This window comes from Mustela erminea, chromosome 15 (genome assembly GCF_009829155.1).
Source record: "Mustela erminea isolate mMusErm1 chromosome 15, mMusErm1.Pri, whole genome shotgun sequence".
In the NCBI taxonomy this organism is placed as follows: domain Eukaryota; kingdom Metazoa; phylum Chordata; class Mammalia; order Carnivora; family Mustelidae; genus Mustela; species Mustela erminea.
In genome coordinates this window covers 13,298,993-13,316,459 of record NC_045628.1, presented here as the reverse complement: position 1 = coordinate 13,316,459, position 17,467 = coordinate 13,298,993, and the positions used below count along the sequence as shown (strand labels likewise).

At 43.5% G+C, this 17,467-nt stretch overlaps 1 protein-coding gene across 8 annotated transcripts in view; it reads left to right on the top strand.

Moving 5' to 3' along the window:
- Positions 1 to 17,467, top strand: part of MBNL2 (muscleblind like splicing regulator 2) — a 156,974-nt gene that overhangs the window by 87,383 nt on the left and 52,124 nt on the right. For all 8 annotated transcript variants that reach the window (XM_032314981.1, XM_032314984.1, XM_032314985.1 and 5 more), the window contains exon 3: positions 13,774 to 13,938. In XM_032314981.1, the coding sequence (XP_032170872.1) occupies positions 13,774 to 13,938 (165 nt within the window). The remainder of the gene's footprint in view (positions 1 to 13,773; positions 13,939 to 17,467) is intronic.

The following is a 17,467-nucleotide window of genomic DNA, read 5'->3' as shown; positions in this document are numbered from 1 at the left end:
GGGGGCAAACCCAGGAAGATGATCCTTGGTGGATGTGGATGAGGAGCAGCTGTCCCTAGTGGACCGCTGGACCCAGGCTGGGGGTGGTGGTTTTCAGGATGCAGGGGCCATGCAAAGCTCTGGTCAGGGAAGGAGGCTGAATGGAGGTAGGTTCTCAGACCTTGAGCTTGGAGGTGAAGAGAGAAGCCCCGTGGTGCCCTCGAATGTAAGAACTGGGATATCCAGCAGGTAAACAGAGTCAAGAGGAAGGCAGAAATTTGGAGCTTGGGTCAGAACAGCCACGTGGCCTTCAGAACTGGGGATACTGAGTCATCAGCCAGGGCAAAGACCCAGCTTCCGTTCAGGATTTGTCTTAGGAACCCAGGAAAGAATAAACAGGTTAGGGGCTCAGGAGGGTGGGATAAGAGGAAACCTGAGCCGAACACAGCAGGCCCCTTCTCTGTGCCCTCTTCTCTGCCATGTTCCCTCAGTGCATCAAAGTGCCTGTGAAGGTGGCCTCGCTTCATGAGGGAGACCACAGAAATGCGCATCGACCTTTGTCAGCGCAACTTCAAAATGCTGGCCAAATTTCCACATTTTCTTTGACTTGCCTCCTCCTTCACTGAATGATTCTCCTCCCCCACCCCATGCAATTTTAATATCAAGGACAATTTTTATCAAGTCTTTCTCTGTAATCAGGATATAAAAATTATCCCAACATTTCTCTTTGAAAATGGATCTTCAGAGACTCAGTAGGCCTTTATGCATTACTAATGAGTTCTTTAGTGAAACATTTTGTCTTTTACTGAAATAAATCTCTCCTATTAAATCTTCCATATGAAAAATCTGATAGCATTTAAGCTGGCTAGTTTCATTTGTGGAAAATCATCGTGCTTGTGAAGGATTTAGAAGCTGTTGCTGTTCATGTTTGATCAGGCAAGGGATCTTGTTACCTGAGTCGGTGAAAAAAGTTAGAACACACATTCCCTGAACCAAATCTTTATGTTGGGAGACAGCAGGGTGTTTTGCTGGGAAACCCTCCATCTCGTGAAGCATATCAGCTACCCTTTCTTGTGGGTCACTGTCTTAGTTTCCTTGGGCTGCTGTAACAAGTACTGAAAACTAGGTGTTTTAGAACAACATAAATTTATTCCGTCACCATTCTGGAGGCTAGAGGTCTGAAATTAAGGTGCGTCAGTACCGCTGTGCTCCCTCCAAAGAACTGGGGAAGGATCTGTCCTAGCCCTCTGTCTCAGCTTCTGGTCACTTCCATCATTTTTTAGCTTCCTGGTGGCCAACTTCTCCCTGTGTCTGTCTACATCATCCTGCCCCGTGCATGTTTTTCTTGTGTCTGAATTTCTCCTTTTTATAAGGACGCCAGCCTTACTGTCTTAAGGCCCACCCTAATGACCTCATCTGAATCTAATGACCTCAGTAAAGACCCTATCCCCAAATAAAATCACATTCTAGGTACTGGGGCTTAGCCTTCTGGGTTGACCCAATGCAGCCCCTTGTCCCCCCTGAATGTCCATTATCACACAAGGCTGCTCCTCTGTTCTAAACACGTCTTTCATAAGTTGGACCAAAAAATTGTTACCCATAGCTCTTCCACTGACCAACCGGGGACAGTGAAGAGGGACATGCTTTTCAGTCACTTGGGACCAGAACTGAGTCCTAGCTGACTCTGACTCGGCCTCAGAAAGTACCTTCAAATCGCTCTGATCTCCATTTTTACCTTTAAATTCGGGTGCCATCTTGCGAGAATGTTGTGAAGCTGTCATAAGATACTGTGTTTCCAGAATGCTTTTTAAGGTGTGATACAAATGGTCTGTTGGATTTCTAGTTTCTTATCAAGGGCTCTGCGGACAGCAGCCTGGGATGCCTGGCTCTGCCGTTTCTACCTGTATGACCCTGGGAGGTCATTTGCCCCCTGTGTGCCTCCCTTTCATTCCATCAAATGAGAACAGTATCTGTATGCTGTTAAGATCTTATATCGAAGATTAGAGCACAATCTACAGAACGCACCCTGAGACGGCCTAGTACATGCTACGCACACCGTTACATAAGCCTGAGCTATTTCTGTTGAGGGTGGGACCACATCTTGGTCCCCGGTGCGTAATTCCATCCCAATTTCTGGCATAGAGCAGATGCTCCCAACATGTTTGTTGAATGAATAAAGGAAGGGAGAGGCGTGTGGCTGTCCCTCAGGAGACCACAGCATCAGCCCCACACCTCTGCTGTGTAGCTGTTCAGCTTCTCGGGCAGCAAGTCGCGCTGCAAAACAGAGCCTACGCCCGCACCTGCCCAGGGGGTGTTTTCTCGAACAAAGTGCAGCTTCCTTTTGCTGCAGTCTGGTTGGCTGGCCAGGCCCGCACCACCAAGAATTGCAAACAAGCCTGCGAGAAACCTTCTTGTGTGGCTAAAAATGAGCACTCCTGAAAGGACACTAGATCTTTCCATCTTTTTCCAGAACTTCTTCCCCAGATCTTCCTCTTTTTCCAGTTCTTTCCTTGACCTCTTCCCCCTTGCTGTCCCCCCCTCCAACACCAGCAACCAGGACACTCTGGCTTTGTCACAGGTATATTTATAATCAGGTGTGATGTGCAAAGTATTTTAAAATAAGTACCTCCCGGGTACTGCTCAGGGAGCAGTCAGACCTCAGAGCTAGGTCAGGGAGGCCCCCTGTTGTGTGGGATTTAACACGTTGATTCTTGGGAGAGAGAGAGAGAGAGAGAGAGAGAGAGAGTGTGTGTGTGTGTGTATGTGTGTTGGGGTGGGGGGTGGGGTAGTTTAGGATTCAGGGGAGTGGCCAGAGTGACCAGAGAAGTGGAGAAAACATCTGATACTCCACAAGCTTGGGATAGTAGCTGTTTTCTAACTGGGACAGAAGCACTTTCAGTCCTTTGATAAATGGCCCAGCTGTAGAGGGGGATCTCCCCTAAACACCGGCCATTAAGGCTGCTGATCTCTCTGTGTCCCAGTTCCAGGAGGACCTCGGTGGGGGGAGGTGATTCACCACTCGGTTTACAGATCAGACTGGAAAAGACGATACAACAACAGAAGATGTCTAATAGCATTTTATGTCTTTGGAAAAAAGGTCACATATTTAAAAAGTGGCCCGCTTCTGGGATCGCTAACAACCAGTGAGAATAAAAAGGGCAGCCAGCGCTTACTGAGCATTTACTTTGTTCCAGATGCCATGTGAAGGCCTTTCTAAGGCTTCAGGAATTTAACTTCTAAGAGTGATTGTGGATGAGTCTGGCTTGTTTTAATTTTCCAAATGGCCAATTCTTCCTCCTTACCCCTCCCCCACCAACCTAAGTCCAGCGGATAAGCTGATGAAGATCTTAGCTACGTGTGAAATGTCCCTTCCTTTAGAGTCATCCTGGCCCCAAAAGTGGTTGGAGCGGTATGTGCCCATGGCACCCTGAATTCCCCCTCTCCTGGCATTGCTCACTCTTGCTTTAGCTGACCGTTTAATATCACAGGGCTTGGGGGGTGTCTGGGGGGTGCAGTCAGTAAAGCATCCGATTCTTGATTTCAGCTCAAGTCATGATCTCAGGCTTGTGAGATCGCTCCCCATGTGGGGCTGCACACTGGGTGTGGAGCCTGCTTAAGATTCTCTCTCTCCCTCTTCCTCTGCTGCTTCCCCTGTTGGCTCACACACACACACACACACACACACTCACTCACTCGCTCTCTCTCTCTCTCAGGGCTTGGCACATAGAAGGGGCTCAATGAGATTTGTCAAGGAGAAGAAAGGACAATCATTTGATAATATGCACAGAGTGCCCTCTGTGTAAGGGTCCCTGTACTGCTAGGCTTTGAGGAGAAATAGAATAAATAGACAAGAAACGTGTGTCCTTCCCCACAGGAAAATTCCAGCTTCTGTGATATTAATATTTCATAGAGCTTCTGTTTCACCCATGTCCATGGCAATGCACACAGTTATGAATGTGATGTTAGGAAATCTAGACACTTATGTCAAACAGCCGCCAAGCAGGTTGTGTGTTATGTTGATATTTTCTCACAGTCCGCACTCACCAGTGTACCTCTCTGACAAAAGACATTCCCCTTCCAGTCAGATAAAATCATTTTCAACTGAAGGATCTGATGCCCAGAAATTAGTTTCCTGAAATCTCTCAAGAATGCGGGGATAATTTCTGGTGTCACTGATTTCTCTTAACTGGCACCTTTTCAGTTAATATCTGAAGTGGAAAGACCAGTAAAAACAGGGTGTGCCTCCTGAATTAAAACTAACAGCTCTTTCCAATGACAAGAAAAAAGTGGTCTGAGAAACTGAAACTGCATAGGCAACCAAAATCCATTAAAAAATAAAGATTTAAACGTGCTTTGAAATAGCAAACTACAAACGATCAACCCTCTTTGTCTCTCTTCCTTGTTTATCGGTTTTTATGTCTTGCCTACCTAAAATGTTTATAAAATTAGGTCTTAATTGCACTCCCCATTAGGGCTTAAAGGAATAAGGCCATTGTCACAATGAAGGAAAGCATCAACAAAACAAAAAAAAAGGTAACCTACTGAATGGGAGAAGATATTTGCCAATGATATAGCCAGTAAGGGTTACTATCCAAAATATATAAAACACCTATACAACTCAATACCAAAAAAATAATAATAATCCAATTTAAGAAGTGAGGTGAATAGATATTTCAGTGAGCTGAATAGATATTTTTTCTGTAGAAGACATCCAGATGGCCAACAGACACCTGAAAAGATACTCAACATCAGTCATCATCAGAGAAGTGCAAATTAAAACCACAATGAGATTTCACTTCCCACCTGTCAGAATGACTAGAATCAAAAGCACAAGAAATAACAGGTATTGGTTAGGATGTGGAGAAAAGGAACCCTGTGACACTGTTGGTGGGAATGCAAACTGGTGCAGCCACTGTGGAAAACAGTATGGAGATTCCTTAAAAAACTAAAAATAGAATTACTGTATGATCCAATGATTCTACTACTACTAGGTTTTTACCCAAAGAAAACAAAAACACAAATTTGAAAACATATATCCACTCCTGTGTTTGATGCAGCATTGTTTACAGTGGCCAAGATATGGAAACAACCCAAGTATTAACTGATGGATGAATGGATAAAGAAGATGTGGTGTAGACATACAATGGAATATTACCCGGCCATAAAAAAGAATGAAATCTTATCATTTGCAACAACATGGCTAGACCTAGAGGATATCATGCCAAGTAAAATAATTCAGTCAGAGAAAGAGAGATACCATACCATTTCATTGACATGTGGAATTCAGTAAACGAAAGAAAGAAACAAACAAACAAAAAATAAATTCTTAAATACAGAGAACAAACTTGGCTGTCGGTGGGGGGGGTTGGGGGGAGATGGTGAAACAGGTGAAGGGGTTTAAGAGTACCCTTACTGGGATGAGCCCTGAGTATGTACAGAAATGTTGCATCACTATATTATACACCAGAAGCTAATATTAACACTGTATATTCATTACTTTTCAATTTAAAAATCAAAAACTAAAAATTAAAAAAAAAAAGAAAGAAAGACAGATACAAGGAAGGGGGCGCTGCATTGGCATAATGGTGCGTGAGTCCCAAATCTGTTCACAAACTACTCTTGATGGCCCTAAGTTGCCCCCAGTCCTCTACTGATAACAAATGGCCCTAAATGCAGTATCTAGAACTGGGAAAACTCAGAAGCATTTGAAGCATTCTCTAAGGAAGACAAAAGTATTAGCATGGCAGAGGGTTCTGGGCGTCATCCCACAGTCCAGGTATAGCAGCGGAATGACAGGTAATGCCGGTTTGGGTGGTTTTCTAGAAAGAAAAAGCAAACTAAACTATAGTTCCCACTATCACCTGGGCCAGTCATCTGCTCAACGTGCTTCAGACTTCCTTCTCTCTCCCCCACTGGTGCACGCGTTGGTGGTGGGGAAAATTGGAGGCGTTGCATTTGTGATTTTTCCCTAGTTTCCCCATTTGGCCACTTCTCCCATCTTCCTTAGATCTTTCTACGAGTTTCCTCCATCCCATGAGAGTGGGAGATAAAGGAACACTCCCCAGAAAAAAGAAGATCAGATTATAAATGTGCCCTTTTTAATCTCTCTTTAATAAGTGCAGTGTTTTATGCTCTTTACCAAAAGAATATTGCATATATAGACTATAAAAGATGAGTTGTAATAGAAATTGAACTAAATTACTAATAAACAGAAAGGACTTATTTTAAATTCATACATAATATTGATGATCTGGGCAACTGTTCATTTTGATGGAAGTTCTGGTTATCATTTGCTTGTAGCGATTCCCCGAATTCAGCTTCTTCTAATTCCAAAGTCTTTATGTGGTTGTATTTTATTTGCTCTATTATGTAGTTGGAACTAATAATACAAGGAGCTCATGTGGTTCAATTAGTTTATTTAAATTCAAAAGAAGCTTAAAAGCCTAATCTGTCACTTGCCTTGGAGTACGGCTATATCAGCCGCATAGTTAATGTTATAAATTAGGCCCTGATGTGAATAACCATTTTATTCCACTACACTTTTACTTGCCCATATCCTTCCGGAAATGTGCTGCAGAAGGAAGAGAAGGTTCAGGCCCAGTGTTAAACTCAGCCTTCTGCCGCCTGACTTAGGCCCATAAAAATGATAGACCAATATAAATCTGCTTCCCTGGTCAAATCAAGGGCATTCTTCCCGGCCCAACCCCCCTGAAAAAACCTGAGAGTTTCTGAAACTCACCCGGCCAGTTCAGTTCCTTAGAAACGTCTGCTGGACAACTTTGTGTGTCACGAGGGCCAAAACAGTGTCTGATTGAATTTCTCACTTTCAAGCTGCGTACACTGTAGGTACTTAATAAATCCTCCTAGACTTAATCAATTTTGACTTAATTTGCCACTTCTGCTGGTGTGCCCCATGCCTTGTCTGTCACGTCGACTTCTCAACTATTCTCAGAACATTACAGAGCTGTTGCCAGCTAAGTCCCTGGTAGTCACTCTTTATTGTAACTGTTGGTATGTGTAGCTTTCCCCTTTTACTAGATTAGGAACATTCGAGAGGAAAAAAGATGCAGAATCGACAACCTAGAGCAAATGACGATGTTTCCCGAGCACCTTCTGCTGCTGTCTCTCTAGCTCTCACAGCCAGCCGAAGGAGCCAAGGTAGGGGAGTATGAATGTACCCATTTGATGGATGAGAAAATTGATACACAGACCATTATAATGGTTTGTAAAAGTTCACATAACCATTTGGGGATGAAGCCACAACCAGAGTTCCAGATTTTTCCCACTGAAATGCTTATTTACTTTAAATTCTAGATGAGTCATACCATGCTAATCACCCCTGGCGGGTTTGAGCAGGAAAAATATCAGAGAACCCGATCGGAGGCTCTTCTGAAGAGAGAAATGGCCAGTGTTGGCAGTGATGATGAGAACAAGAGGAGCAGAGGGTTAAAGAGCTTCGTAGCTTCTGGAAACCCAGGGATGGAGAAACTGAATGAGGATTAGAAGAGCGATTATTAATACTATTTCTTTTCCTCTACTGTGCAGCAAAGGTGTTAACAGTGGGGGTGTTGATGAGGATGAGGATGGTAAGAGGAATAATATCAAAACCTTACGGAGGGCTCGCTGTGTCCCAGAAACTGTCAAACGCTCCATGTGCATGAACTCCTCATCTTCACCACAAGTCTAGAGGTAGGAACTCTTGTCCAGTGTTGCAGCTGTGAGCCCCAGGGCAAGAACAGCAGAGCTGGATCCGGAGCCAGAGCAGTCAAGGCAAAGTCTGTTTCCTTTACCACGGGTGCAAACCGCATCTCTAAGAGAGGTTCCAAGACAGACCAGGTCTCAGGAATGGGACTCCAGGATGAGAATCTATCATCGCTTCAGGAGTTCGTTAAGCAGATCTCACGTGTGTGCAACGCAAGGGAATCTGAGAACCTCTTCCATGGCCAGCTTTGGGGTTCAGGGCAGACTCCCAGACTCAAAAGGTCCTTGCAGGCCACTCTCAGAGCATAGACATCCGTCGTCAGTCACCACAGTCGGCCCTTGTCTGTCCAGAGCCTGGCCTGCTCACTCCTTAACACCATCATGTACTGAAAACAAGGAGTGTCCAAAACCCAACTGCAAGAGACAGAATTCAGTAGGTTAGACAATGACCCTGAACCTCAACTGGAACTTTTCTCGCCAGAAGGATCTTTTTAGAATCCACTGATGAATGACTCAGCCCACACCAAGACCCAATTCAAATTACCCCCAAGCGATACATACAGCTGGGGCCTCTGAACTCTTCGAACTGTACATCCTATAAAATCCTTAGCTTTTCCCATGGAAAACAAGTGGGGTATATGCTGTCAGCTCTTCCTGTGGGCAAAAGCTCCTATTGTGAATTCCTTTAACAATATCCTAATTAATCTGTTTTCTTGTCGGCTTCCATGTTTTAATTGACTTTTTCAATTAGGAGCATACTAGAAAAAGATTCTAAAAATTACTTGTTTTAAAATAAGCATTTAGAAAATCTCATTTTCTAATTATGAATTTCCCCCCCTCACACCGGCCTGATTCTGAAATCTTTTCTTAGCCACGGCTGCATTTATTCGATCCCACGCCGTGGAACGTAATGGCCGTGTAATTCTGATGGCTCCGATCTGTTGTCCTGCCAAGTTACAGATTCCAGCCTATCATCTCTCCGCGTTCTGGTGAGAATCTACATGGGTCCTCCACGCTCAAATCTTCCATGGTCGCTTACTTTAATAAACTTAATTTGGCTTGACATTTTTTACTTCCAACCAATCCTCCCTAATCTAAATATTCCCGGAATAGAGATTATTTCTGAAGGTAGAATAAACTGCACCCATTCTGTGTAGACGCTGACGGAATTCTGCCTTTGCTTTTAAATACGTGGTCTCCAAACACGATAATAATAGTGGAGACAGTAGTAAATGAAAGTAGTACAAAACCGAATAATCAGGGTGCAGTTTTGCAGGTAGCCAGCATAAAACAGGAGCTTTTTTAAGCTCCTGCTTAAAAAATCTGTGGCGGCCAAGTTCAAACCCCTTACCCTGTGCTCTGGTGGGCTCCTGTTTGCTGTCTTCTTACCCCCGCTCTGGCACGCACCCCCTTCCCTACTCCTTCCTCGGGAATCTTCATGCACGTTCCTTCTTATCCTTTGGGTCCCAGTTTCAATGCCAATTCTTGGGTGTCTTTCCCTGACCTACCAGTCTCGGTTTCGACCATCTCCCACCACCCCCCTCAGCATTCTCCTCGGAACACATATCACAATTTATACAGTTATCTGTGTCGTCATTTGGTTAAATGGTGCCATGCCTGGCGCACACATGGTAAGAGCTCAGGAAATATTTGTTGAGTGGGTGCATGAATGAACTCCTAGCCCGATGTACACCAAGGACGACCGTGAGTGTGATCCAGACTGCCTGTGGTCTCCATACTACTGGGGGTGAGCAAAGCACCTGAAGGCCTGATATCCTCAGGAGTTTGGTCCCCACATGGGGCCCTTTGGATGGGCACATCTGTCTGTCTTCACCTGGGCTCCTGTGTTTCATTTCTAGAAGAAATGGGTGCCCCGGCCTCCCCTGATCTACACAGTCCTCTTCTCTAGAGGCCGGGCCCTACTTCTCTCCCTTTCCCAGACACAGTGTTTAACCAAGAACTAAAAGGTAGGGAGAGGTGAAATGAAACAAAAAACAGTCCCAGAGGCCACAGGAAGACGTTTCCAAGACATTTTTATCATTATTTCTTGGACTGAAATCGGGAGACACTAGTTTTGACGCTGCTGTTGTGTTTTACAACGATGCACAGAGACGCTCTACACTTCCGCACGCTGCCCTCTCCCTCTCGGTTCTGACAACTTGCTGTGATCATCAGCAGTTTCTGTGCGATGGTGCATATCCTGGCAGATCTTAGGCCTTCACGAAAACTTCCTTACAAATTGTTTACTATGTCAAATAGCTCGTTATATTTTGACAGTTGCTTTTCCTTTAGGATTTTAGAATCCTGGAGGATCCTTTACTGAAACTCTGCCTAGATTTTCCCAGTTCTTGAATTAGTATGCCTCAAACATCCATGGTGTAACACACTTCACCATATTAATACTAGACTGAACTATGGTGTGGGGCTGTTTATTTATTTTTTATTAATGTTTTAAATTTTTTAAAATTTGTCTGAGACAGAGTGAGAGAGCAAGAGCCCACTTTGCGGGGAGGGGCAGAGGGAGAGGAACAAGCAGACTCCCCTCTGAGCAGGAAGCCTGTCACGGGGCCCCAGGACCCTGAGATTATGCCCTGAGCCACACAGGTGCCCCAGAGCAGTTTCTTTAAATATGGGTACTTACAGAAATACCCCAGAGAACTGAAAATATTTTTAAATGTAAGATACTTGAATAAGTGTAATTAAGTAGCTCCCACCAAGTTTTGAAATACAACTCTGTTCTACGGAAGAACCAAAAAGCCACAAAATATAAATAAATCTGTCATCGGCACCTCCTGCAAACAAATTATCATACACAAATGTTTTCTCCTTCTTTGGTAATATTTTTTTAAAAGATTTTAATTATTTGACAGAGAGAGAGATCACAAGTACAGCAGAGAGGCAGGCAGAGAGAGGGGGGAAAGCAGGCTCCCTGCTGAGCAGAGAGCCCAATGCAGGGCTCCATCCCAGGACCCTGAGATCATGACCTAAGCCGAAGGTAGAGATTTAACCCACTGAGTCACCCAGGCATCCCCCTTCTCTGGTAATATTCACAACATTTACTCAGTGCTTACTATGTACCAGGCATATGTACCTCTAAACTTTGTACATATATTAATTCATTGAATCCTACTACACCCCTTAGAGAAAACACAATTCATCTTATTAATTGTACAAATAAATAAAGCATGCGCAATAAATTTAAGTAGTTTGCTCACATTTACACAGATAGGAATGAGCAAAATCAAGTTATGTGCCCAGGAGTTTGCCTTCAGAGCCTGTGAGCTTAACCATTTCTCTAACCCCCTATAGAAGGACAGACCCTGGCAAATAATCTTTTTTCTTCTTCAAATTCTCATATTTTACCACATTTTAAATTGAGTTATACATCTTATTATTATAGAATGCACCCATATTATTTTATCAAGAATATTGCCAGATATTTTTTTTTCTAGATTTTAACAGTTACTAATAGCTTGGTGTAGTGGTGAAATTGAGTCAGGTAGACATGAATTTAGAATCTAGCTCTACCACTTACCAATTATATGACCTCAAAAAGTTCCTTAATATTTCTGAGTACATTTGCTATTTTGTAAGATAGGTACCATTATGGCTGTTTTGTAAGGGGAAAATGAGATAACCACGTATAGCTTGTCTGGCACATGGGTGATCAATAACATGCCTTACTCCAAGTGTGTAAGTAAGGACACCAGGAAATTGCATTAATTCTCATGAAAAAGAAGGTTCCATCAATAAATTACTCATTCAATGTTGTAAATCATGTTCTCTTGGCTGAAAATAGTTTACACTGTTCCTTAAGTGTCCTAATTGTATCAAAAGATAATAGCATTTATAAGAAAACCGTATTTTTTCTAGCCTAATCAAAATTTTTACATATAGCTACAAAGGATTACATTAGAAGGCTAGTGAATCAGAGGAACGCTTATATGGATAAGCAGAATTGAAGAGCCAAACTGGTAGAAGTGTGGACGCTTCACAGACTCCATCCCCATGGTATGGAACTCTCCTCCCCCGAATTCTCTCATTAGGGCCAGCTGTCTGTGTGCACACAGGCCTTATACGGGTATCTTGTATACCTGCGCCTTTCTGGGGGTCAGCCTCCAGATAAAGTACTTGTGCCTAACGAGAGTGTGGAATGAGGTTGTCAGAAGTCTGGGGTGCATAGCTTCTGTATGAGAAATGGCATTCCGTTTAATCCTTTCCCGCCCCTGCTGATGGTGGGTGGGAGCTACATCTTGTATCCCACAAACGACTTCCCATCATAGATGATAAGAGCGTATTTGGGTACTTGGCCTGTACACAGCCAATCCAGAGACTGGTCACACACCTGTGTTATAGGAGCTGACTCCACATGCATGCTTCTCGGAGACTTGATTTTAGCAACCTCAGCAACTGTCAAGAGAGGACATCATGAAACACAGAGCAAAGGAAAGTTAGGATAAAAACTACCCTGCCCCAAACTGCAGAGACAAGTAGATGGAGAGAGAAAGAGAGAGATTCCTAGGCCTCTTGGATATAGATTATTTTTCATCATGGTTCCAGTTTACCTATGTCTTTATAACAGACCTTCTAGTCATTGACTTGGGATGGTTGTTTCACACACAGGAAGCTGCAGGACACATTCAAAATACAAGTTTGAGACTAAGGAGACATACTGACCTATAACCATTGTTACAGAATTTTATTAGCAGAAATGTGACCAGTTCCTTTTGATGTCGCCAGTACCTGCCTGTGTCCTGCCCGCAGAGGGTGACACAACCGCTAATGCTAATAGTAGACCCTTAGGACACATTGGTTGATCAGCCCAGACCACGAAGACCCGGCCTGCCACTGACACCTGCACTTCCCCATGGTGGTGGGGGAAGGTTCACGCTGGAGAGGGAGACTACGCTGCCAAAAGTGCAGCTGAAATGAGCGGGAAACCGAGTGAGAATTCCAGATGTTTAGAATTAGGATGACTGTAAACAAATTTGCTTCCCCAGATCCCCCAAGCTTGCCGCTTAAAATTATTTTTATATCTGGTAAACAAACCCATATTCTCTGTTCTTGGTTGCAAACAGATTAATTCTTTAGGGAATGATAATACACGGGTTAGCACAGTCTGTTCTTCGTTCTCCAGAAATTGCATAATTCACACATCAATATGATTCTCTCAATCGGTAATTTTGAAAACTTGGGAATTCAGTATGAACACTACATTTGCAATTACTCTCCGAGACTGGCTTTATGCACACCTGTCACCTAATTAATTGTTTTCGTCGGGCCGACTTTAACATCAAAATATTACTTCAGCCATAAACGCTCTTCACTGTGTCCTATTGTGACATTAAATTTGATACAACTGTCATGGGAGTGGGGGAATGGACGTGGGGTAACAGCTTTTGAGTATCAAACTAATTAATTGCAGGTAATTATCTGAGTTTAATGCCTGGAATGTTCACTAAAGTATCTATTACTAAGAAATATCCACTCCTATACTAGAGACCTTTGCCTCTTCTTCAGTGATTTGGACAAGGGTTATCTTCAGCCAATCTGGAACACGCATTTCAAGAAGTTCTTGTTACTGTCCCCACTGCACAAATTCGGCACGTAACCATTCATCCTTGGTCAGCACTCCAGCACGCACAAACCACCATCGAGCAAGTTCAGAGAGTCCTTTTGATAAGTTCCCATAAAAAATGCTCCTCTGGCTGCCTTCCACCCGCCTAGGAGAAGGGTCTGCCTTTATTCCTAGCACTCAGATTTCTTTAGAGTCTCTTGCCAGAGTTGGAATCCATTAGAAAGAACCACCACACACACACACAAAAATCTCAGAAAGCTTCTCTGCTGAACAGGTTTGAGCAAGATCGATAACCATTTATTGCCTGGTTCACGCCTTCTATGTTGCAAGTCCGTTGTACGTTCCGACACGAGTGCGCATGCGCACGCACGCCCTCACGCGCACGCACGGACGCACGCACGCACGCACGCACGCACGGCATCCTTGCCTTTGTGTACGTGGAGCAATTGGGAAGTGGTTGGCCATAGATGAAAGCTGCTCCCAGCAGTGCTAAAACCAAAACATTCGTTTTACAGGGCCGTTGTTCAAGAGAGAACTGCAAGTATCTTCATCCTCCAACACATTTAAAAACTCAACTAGAAATTAATGGGAGGAACAATCTGATCCAGCAAAAAACGGCTGCCGCGATGCTTGCCCAGCAGATGCAATTTATGTTTCCAGGAACCCCACTTCATCCAGTGGTGAGTACCTCGCATCTAATGAAGGGCTTGGTGATTAAAGTGTTGGTACAGGCAGTGCCACGATGACCTAAAACGGCCTCCCTCTACTTTGTCTCTGGCTACAATTAAAGCAAATAGCTTTGAAGCTAAATGGATGCTGAAAATAGGGTGTTTGAAATTATTTAAATGGAAAAAATGTGTGGACGCAGTAGGCAAAGACGGTTTCTGAGCGGTGTCTGAGAAATCTGTGTCCCTCCAACTCTTGCTCACCGGTCAACTCCGCATTTGAACCACTTTAGAATGGAAAGAGTTCTCTGCACTCGCATGTAGAGTATGCAGCGATGATCTATGTAAAGAGGAGGCGTCGATGCCTGTTAGATGGTTAGCAACTTAGCGGACTGTTTGGTTCCCTGGCATCGTTTTATAGGGTGAGCAAAGTGAGAAACCGGAGTAGTTAAATGATTTACCCAAGGTCATGCAGCTACTAGGCAAGAGGGCTGGCTTTGGAAGTCAAGACATCTTGAGGGGCAGTCCCCTGGGGGCCCCAAGGCATTCCCAGAGAAGGCTGCCTTAGCCACCCACGCTGCAGTCTCGAGGCTGGCCAAGGGTGTGGCAGCTGTGCCCAGGGCCACGAGATTAAATGCTCAAGGGAGTTCAGTCTTTGAATATGTATTGTGTCGTATTTTCTCCTTGATTTCAGTGTTTGAAAGTACTTGCTTAAAGGTCTGGAAATTGTTTTAGGAACGAGGCCCTGGGGAGAAGGAGTGCATTTGGCTTGAGGGAATTTCATTTACATTGGTGAATTGTCAAAAACAAGCTAATTTAAAAAAAAAAAAAAAAGCCAAAGCCAGTAAAGTGAGGGAAATTTGCTTTTATAAAGAAGTACATACACAAAAGACTATTGTTTAAAAATTAGTCTTTATTGTGTGAAAAGTCTATGTTATTGAAAGCTGCTAAATTAAAAAGGATAGCTACTCCTGAGATGTACTTCGTTGATGTCTGCATGATGAGAGGGAAAGGGTAAGACGGTGGGAAGAGGGAGAGAATCTGGGCAGATGGTTCACAGTTCTGCTTGTCTCCTCGTTCCTGCTCAAAAATGATGGCATGAAGTAGCCAGGACCCATCTCTGCCCAGAGTAAAAAGGAAAAAAAAAAAGTGCCAGGTGCAGGGGGCTCCAACATAAATGAGACGGTCTTCCGGGCATAGACAGAACCATGAGACAGGCAAAGTAAGATTCAGGCAAAGGGAATTATGATTTTGAATGAGGCAGGAAATGCCGCTTGGAGGAGGTCCCAAATAAGCATATCCCAAAGGATGAGTAGAGGGGAGCTTAGACCTAAGCACAGCCTAGACAGAGTTTTGAATACATTTAACACCAAATATAGGCATTTAAGTGGATCTATTTAAAACCACACATGTATAATTTATGGTTCTCTATTGATATATGCATGTAAATTATTTTATTAAATTACCTAAAGTGAAAATAATTTAGTTATTCATATTAAATAATGTCTGTAGGAATAAATTTAGAACCAACAAGGTCAACATAGTAATACTGCATTATGTGTCTGTCTCACTCATTGTAATCATTCACTTCTTATTTATTTAGAATTCATAAAGATTGACCCTGGTACTTAACAATGCAGTGTTGGGTGCCTGGGTGGCTCAGTGGGTTAAAGCCTCTGCCTTCGGCTCAGGTCATGATTCCAGGGTCCTGGGATCGAGTCCCACATCGGGCTCTCTGCTCAGCAGGGAGCCTGCTTCCTCCTCCCTCTCTCTCTCTCTCCCCCTGCGTCTCTGCCTACTTGTGATCTCTGTCAAATAAATAAATAAAATCTTTAAAAAATAATAATAATGGCAGTGTTGATAAGAAAAGTCCATTCCCATTGTTAACTATTAGTTGAAATTCTTTTTGAAGCTATGTTTATGTTTTGTCTCAAATATCAATTAGGAGTTAATAACCATGATTCATCTATGAAAAACGAATTATACATTTAAATATTTCAATAGATGTTTCTAAATCCCAAGAAATCCCGGAATGAGAAGTACGATGCACTTAAAATCATCAACTCTACAAACAACTTCAGAGTCTCAGGAATTAGTGACCTAGTACAGTATAGTGGGCCAAATAACGGCCCTGAAAGTTATAGGGGACATGTAAATGTCACCTTATAAAGAAACTAGGTCTTTGTAGATATGAGGAAGTTGGGCATCTTGAGATGGGGCCATGTTCCTGGATTAAATGCAATCACAAGGAGCCTTATGAGAGAGAGGCAGAGGGAGAGTTGGCACATATGGAAAAGGAAAAGGGCAATGTGCCCATAGAGGCAGAGACAGGTGGCAAAACAACAAACCAGAGAATGCCAGCAGCCGCCAGAAGACCAAAGAGGAATAGATTCTTCCCTTGAGCCTCTGGAGGGAACACAAAATGCCAATACCTTGATTTGGGCCTGGTGAAACCGACTTCAGACTTCTGACCTTCAGAACAATACAAGGATAAATTCGCATTATTGTAAGTCGCCAAGTTTGTGGCAATTTGTCAGACAGGCCACAAGAAATGAATAACACATGGAACTGCTTAAGACAAATGCACTGATAAATACAGAGTAGCAGGTACAACTCCATTTTTAGGTTTCCTTCTAGACTAACCTTCTCCAAAGAACTATGGATATTTTTTCCACTCCCTCCTAACTTCCATCTACCCTAAACCTAGTCCCTTGGTTATCTCATCAGTGACCTCCATATTGCTAAACCAGTGGTCTCTTTTGGCTTTGTTGTGCTCATTTGACCTCTTAGCCATATTCAACCTACATAATCAGCCTCTCCTTTGTGGAACGCTCCTTCCTCTCTGATCTGTCTTCCTCCCCAAGAAAAAGCTGGCAATGTTGCTCTTTGTGTTCCTCTACTATGTGCAGAGGCTGCTGTACATGGATGTTCCTGGAACTGGGCATTTCCTTCATGATCTCATCCATTCCCATGGCTGTAAATCATCTGTAAGCTGAGAACTCCCCTATATGTATTTCCAGTCTTCTCCTTGGAGCCCCAAGTTCACATAGTTGCTCACAGGAATGTGACATGTTCAAGCCCAATGTTCCCATTTCAGGAAATGCAACCAGCAGTTTCAAAACCAAAATTAATCAGATTCTCTCACATCCAGTCCATTAGCAGGTCCTGTCATAACTGCTTTCAAGTCGGCTTCCTTCTCTACCTTCTCCAACCCAAGCTTCCATCAGTCCATTATTCAAATATTTCCTTTCTACTCTGTCAATTTCCACTCTTGCTTTACTCCAGTGTATTCTGCATACAGCAACCAGAGGAATGTTTGTAACACATAAGAGCATCATGTCACTCCCTTAAAACCCACTAGAGCTCTCCCATTTTGTTAGAGACAAAGTGTAAACATGTAACCATGACTGTGCTCTAGAATGTCGTCTGTGCCCTGGGCCCCACCAGCTCACCACCTCATCATGGGCCACTCTTTCTGTATTCACTGGAACCAAACCCGGCTTTCAGTTCTGTGAACACACAAAGCTCTTGCTTGCCTCGTGGG